The sequence below is a fragment of the Hyposmocoma kahamanoa genome, unplaced genomic scaffold, assembly GCF_003589595.1.
Source record: "Hyposmocoma kahamanoa isolate Upper Pololo Valley unplaced genomic scaffold, ASM358959v1 83561, whole genome shotgun sequence".
Lineage (NCBI taxonomy): Eukaryota > Metazoa > Arthropoda > Insecta > Lepidoptera > Cosmopterigidae > Hyposmocoma > Hyposmocoma kahamanoa.
The window spans coordinates 1-6390 of record NW_020654209.1 but is presented as its reverse complement, the minus strand read 5'-3'; the positions used below and the strand labels follow the sequence as shown (position 1 = coordinate 6390).

Genomic DNA, 6390 nt, shown 5'->3' with positions numbered 1-6390 from the left:
GTAAAAACCGTTTAATTAGGTTATAGTCAGACTTTCTGTCAAAATAAATTATCATCATAGGTACTATTATGCGATCTCTTTTCGGTCAGTTATGTGATTATGCAACCTCTTTCATTTTCACCCCACCTTTTTTTTCCACGCAATTTGTTTTTGTCATTAAGGAGTAAGGTTTTAATTACAAACCAATCTACTAACCTTAGAAGAATGATAGTTTCATATCAAACGAGCTGTCACAAGTGAGGCAAAAATCAAATTCATGTAGGCTAGTTTTAGTAGTAGGTTAATTTTCGGTTTTAGTGAATATTTATATAAAAATACAAGTTGAAACGCGTTACTTCCTTGTGGAATGTGATGTTAGTATATTAATTATATATTAATAATATTTTATGTTTGTCTGACGTATTTTTTACTCATTTACCGCACATTTCATCATTTTTAGCTAAAATTCTTGAGCTGTTCGCGGTGCAAGTTGAGACCTTGAGCATTGACGGCCCGCCCGCTCGTGTAGGCCCTTTGGGAGCGCTTCAATTTGCCTCACTTAGCGTGTGCGGACTAGGTTTCTATGCGTTATTATTCTAAGCTACTACCTTAGAAATAGTATTATTGACATCGTCATAAGAATTGGTGTCTCAATAATCAATATATTTATTGCATTCATATGGTATATACATGTCTTAAATTTATCAACTTTTTATCTGGTTCGTGGCTTTGATCTATTGTAAATTTTTGTTTGTTTCATATATACATTTAATTGTTCCATCTACATTAGTTGATCTACGGTTAAATTATAAATGAACTGCATTCAAGGTCCAAATTAGTATTAACATATAATATCAATTGATTTAATTTATTTGATGTCTCAGAGAAAGAGGATCAATCATTAAAATAGTGGACTGTATAGATTTTTTGCCTGCTGCATTTGCAAATTTAAAATGATCATTTGAATACGTCTTTCTATTTTATTAAATGTTAATTTTGACATTCTTATAATGATGTAACGTGTTTGTGCATTTTTGTGGAAAAAATGTCGAACAGTTCCTAATACGTCAAGAAATTTAAGGATTAATCTCAACAAGGACTCTATCAAGGCTCTCAAGGCTACAATTACAACAGGATATGCTTGGTTTAAAAAAATTTTGATCAATTTTATTAATTTTTATGGACACGCTTAACCAAAAATTGACTAATCCAAAATTGTTTTCACAAAAAAAGCCTTAATGGTCCCAAGGACAGTTTCCTTGTACCGTCTATGGTTTCGGATTTCCCCATACTGTCCCATTAAAAAAACACTCTTTATATCCCTGCTAAGGCTTCCAAAACCAAGTAATATGAGTATAGACACTGGTTATAAAGTCATATTGTTTGTTATTCAGAAAAGCGCATAGAGCACAGATTTCATCAGTATCGGAGCTCTCAGTGTGATGCTGAATACTGTAGTATCTGTGCCATTTGAAATACTCGTAATATTTGTTTTTGTCGTGAATAATATCGTTCATCATTGACGCCAGTTCCTTCGGTTTTAAATCGCTAGCATTAATATACGATCCCGTAGGCAAGAATCTGAAATTAATAAATACGAAATCAACATAGGCTCAAGTCATTGTCATCATAATATCAGCCGGAAGACGTTGTTGAACATAGGCCTCCCCCAAAGATTTCCAGACTAGCCGGTACGTGGTCTCCATTCAAGAACCTATCTGCCCCAACGGCTGTCAGTTCTACCACTGCCGCTTCAACTTGCTAATCCTTCGAGCTATGTCGGTGACTTTCGTTCTTCTACGGATCTCCCCATTCCTGATTCGATCACGTAGAGAAATGCCGTGCATTGCTCGCTCCGTAGCTCGTTGAGTGACTGAGCTTTTTTATGAGGCCCGTAGTAAGTAACCACGTCTCAGAGCCGTAGGTCATCGTTATTTAATTGCTCAATTTTAAATTTTTGACATAGAACAACAGGTTCCGCTTAAGACGATTTCCTGTTTTATTTTATTTATTTATTTATTTGTAAGTCAGACATCTTAATAGGACACTGCTACCTGGCATCTCCGGCACTAGCCCGGAGACCTAGAGGATGAGCAACATCCTCCGGTCCCTCCGGCCGCGTAGGAATTGGAGAGACGCCGTTCATTCGGCAGGTAATCCATCACAAACCCGATTTTGTTTTCCGAAATAACGTTTGTTCGAATTTTTATTACACCGAATTATAACGAAACCGTTGTTCTTTCAGGATATGTTGGATGTTTATCGCAAAGACATGATTAGGTTAGGTTAGGTTAAGTACTGGAGGGGGCCACGTATATATAAGGTTCAGGGTCTCCTCCTCGCAGGCATCAACGACGGCGCCTGCAGGGCAAGGGCGAGGGCGAGAGGGGTTTCCCCGTTGGGCCCTCGCCAAATTCGATGCCGAAAGAGCAACGGAGGCGATGATGGAGGCTATGGTGGCCGCATGTGATGAGAGTTTCTCTCCTCCCTCGCCCATCTGCGCAGAGACCCTCACCACCAGACTGTGGCCGCTTCTGGGCAGGCCGCAGATGCTAATGGCGGTGAGGGCGATTCGGGCGTACCGAACGGTTTCCGAAGCGGCGGCATGCACCCTGTCTGGATCCGCACCCTGGGAGCTTCAGGCGTCCGCCCTAGAGCAGAACTACAGGTGCCGTGCGGAAGCCAGGGCATGTGGAGAGCGCCCCACGCTAGAGGAGCTAGTGAGGGTGCGGAGTACCGCCAAGACCGCCGTCCAGGAGGGGTGGGAGGAGGCCCTCCAATCAGGCAGATACGGGGAGCGCACCGTTCAGGCGCTGCTCCTGGTACTGGTCGTTTGGAGGAAGAGGATGCGTGGGTCCCTCACCTACCGTCTTGTGCAGATACTCACCGTACACGGTTGTTTCGGGAGGGAGATGATCCCGGAGTGTCACGAGTGCGGCGCTGCTACAGACTCGGCGAGGCACACCTTGGAGGTGTGCCCGACCTGGGGCCAGCAGCGCCAGGATCTCGTAGATGTGGTGGGACGATACCTCTCACTGCCCAGCATAGTTAGAGCCATGCTGGGAAGCGAGAGGTCATGGCAGGCGATGGTCTCCGTCTGCGAGGACGTGATGTCGCAGAATGAAACGTCCGAACGGGTCCGCGAAGACAGCGCCTTCTCGTCCGCGGAGAGGGCGCACGCGACGACTCTTCGCCGACTGCCTGCGTCCCAGCAGCGGAGGCCAGGAGGGTGCAGGGTTGGGAGACCCAGCCCTGCATTGCACAGGCCTCCGCCGCCGGTTGATGCCCCAAATGTTTCGGGGCATCTCCGTGCAGGTCGCCTCCCATGATTAAGTGGGGGATGGTGTAGTCGTAGTCGCGGTAGCATCTGAAAGGGACCCCGCGGCTCCGGCGCAAGGTGCGCGCAGGAACACCGTGAGATTTTTAGTGAGTATGCTCTTGGGGACCGCCATAGTCCCCAGGAGAGAGTCCTACACATGCAGGGGATCCTGCATATATAGGGGAATGCGTAACGCATTTTCGACACGGTAATAATAATAAAAAAAAATTTGAGTTAAGTTAGGTTTAAAAGAAAAAACATTTTCCTCTGAATATTATTTTCGAGGTTATGAAAATTCGAGCAACCGTTATTTCTGAAAAATGTCATTTCGTACTACTGATAGGTAACCCATTCGGCGTAGGGAAGTAAGCGTGCCTTACAGTTCCGCCACCAATGAGGAGTTTGGTAGTCGACTTAGGGTCGTCTTCCAGAACTCTACTCAATGCTCAAGTCAGGATCTGAGTATGATTTCAAGCACTGGAAATACGACCCTAATGGCAGGGACTTGAGTATGATTTCGAGTGCTTTAAGAGAGCGTGTCTATAGCTCCGGCACATATTTAGAAAATAGGGAGGGTGCTGTAGGTGCACACGGGCGGCTCACCTAAGGCTAGCCTTACAGAGAACCGGATGGAGTCCGTGTAAACGGGCTGAACTGGGGTTAGGACCTGACTTAGATGGTCCCTGTGCGGGCATGCTCGTTCAGGTTATAGTGCCCTTCCCGTATCAGGAGTGTCAGACACCGAGCTGAATCAACTCGAGTGGCAACTTCAGTCAGCAATCCCATCAACTCGAGTTGAAAAAATACAACTCGTCCTTTCGCTAAAGAAAGCCCCTGTGGGCTCGGCGTAACGCCCGCTATTTATTAGTTACAGTTATTATCAACGTAAAGATCGAATACAAAGAAAAAATCCTTCGATCCAGTCCTACTCGAATCGACGTCTCCTAGCAAACCGTGTCAGAACAAACCAGCGGACCTCACGAATTTTTATAGCTACTAGTAGCTGTAAAGGTATCTAACTGAGTGAAGAAATACTTTTATGGATTTCTCATAGATGCCTGCTACGGCAAAAAGTCATTAAAAACCAAAAACAAAGATCCGACAACACGTAAAAAATTCGTGAAGTCCGCAGGTTTCTTTAATGGCTTAGTTGGCATAGTTTGCTACGTGCTGTCGGTTCGAATCGATCTTTGTATTGATTTACTATTTATTAATTATATTAAATAGTATGGCCTACAGTTATTTCTCTCGTGAGTTTGGGTGTCATTTGTGGTTATCTATGTGTGTGTCCAAGGCACCCGTGTTACAGGGTTTCCATAGTGCGGGGCTTTGAGTGTGTGCGTTATTATTGTTATTAATCATTATAACAATCACTAACAATGAATGAATGTAAGACAGCCTGACATTCAATAACAACTTAATATTAAATACCAACTAAAGAATCCAACCTAGAGTAATCTCCACCACCCAAAACGACCGGCACAGCAAAATTCTTTGCAGCAGTTACTACTTTCTCAGTTACATAGTCCTCGCACATTGAATTCTCAAATGCCAAGTAAAAGTAATGATTTTCTAAAATCCATCTGAAACAATCTTCATGCGAATAGTTGCCGTTTGTGTTATGCCTATAGTGGCATGGAGATATCTGGTCTAGATATGAATCAATGCACTGCCATCGCCCAGTGACATCTATACTTTCATTATAGCTTTTTAGTTCAGCCCTTAACTTCATGACATAGTCTTCACGATTGTTTGATGTTATGCAATGCGACACCAACCAAACTACAGCTTTATTTTTATTTAGCAATTTATTTTTAATGTCTTCATTTATAGGTTCCATATCGTCAATGCTGATCCATTTGACACGTTTCGTTGTAGGTGCAATAACTTTATTGTCTTTCTTGTTTCTTACAGCAAAAAATCTCCACGGAACATCAGAATCCTGTTTATATGTGAAAGTGTAATTGAAAAATCCATTATAGACTGGTGAAACGGGATACATGGTTGGTGGTTCACTGCTCATGAAAATATATTTCTGTTTTGGTGATCGTGCTGGTGGAATGATTACACTTGTTGTATAAGTATATACTTGAAATGCAGTGAACAAAACGACGTCAAAATCTTTTATATCATTGAAAAGTGTCCTATTGTCTGTTAAGAAACAATTTTGAAAACTGCAGTTTTGATTAATAAAGTATTGTCTTCCTGGGGTCTGTTCAAATAAATGTATTCGAAGCCATAAAAGTATGTAAATTAACGGTTTTTCGCTTCCTGCGACACAAAAACATACAGGTAATATAAATATGAGCATTGTTATGCAAGATTTCTTTTTCTGTGTATGTTAAGCAATTACTGCAACATTTTTGAATCAATTTCACTGATTCTTTTTTTGTTAGAAATAGGGTACCTCAGCAGTGGTTCTGTTCAAATTTGAAGAAAACATTCCACCTCTAAGGTTGGTAAATTAGGGAATGGGTGCACCATCGATCAAACGCGGGCTAAATAAATCCACCCCCGGGTCTGCAAGGGGCACGCGGGGTGTTGGGGGGTCACGCCAATGACGGAATTCGCGATTCTCGCCGCGCGCGCTTTGGGCACTGCGACTCGGAATGACGGCGGAACGAATTGTGCGCGCGAGTATCTACTTTTTCTTTAATACAATAAGTGTAATACAGTTCGCTAGTTTTGTTCAACTGGATGCCCCTTGCAAGCGATAGGGCTCTAGTTCCCACTAGGAATGAACACGGTTTATAGAATTTCACCCATTTTCCGTTTGCAATAACACTTTGCAAACAGATGCAACTCCACAAACTTTTCAGGGGGCCTACTATGAGCTCTTATGACGATCCTGTTTAAGACCGTAAGTTGGATAGTCTGTCAAATTCGTACTATGGCCTCACAAAAACAATTCACTGTCCATGCAGTTTAGGTTCCCCATCCGAAATCCCTTCATTTGTCATGCACATGGTGGTCTCATCTGTCAAAATAAGCAATTTAAAGAAAGTTACTCCGTGTCTAACTTTTTTTTTGAAAATGACGATATTTTGCATTGACTTACAAATAAATGGACGACGGGTCTAATACAAAAACCA

At 42.7% G+C, this 6390-nt stretch overlaps 1 protein-coding gene across 1 annotated transcript; it reads left to right on the top strand.

Moving 5' to 3' along the window:
• Positions 1-2423: 2423 nt before the first annotated feature.
• On the top strand, positions 2424-2801 carry LOC113234355 (the record flags this gene model as incomplete). Its single annotated transcript, XM_026469661.1, has 1 exon — positions 2424-2801. A coding segment is annotated over exon 1 (378 nt), but the record flags the coding sequence as incomplete, so codon positions are not given.
• Between the last annotated feature and the right edge of the window lie 3589 nt (positions 2802-6390).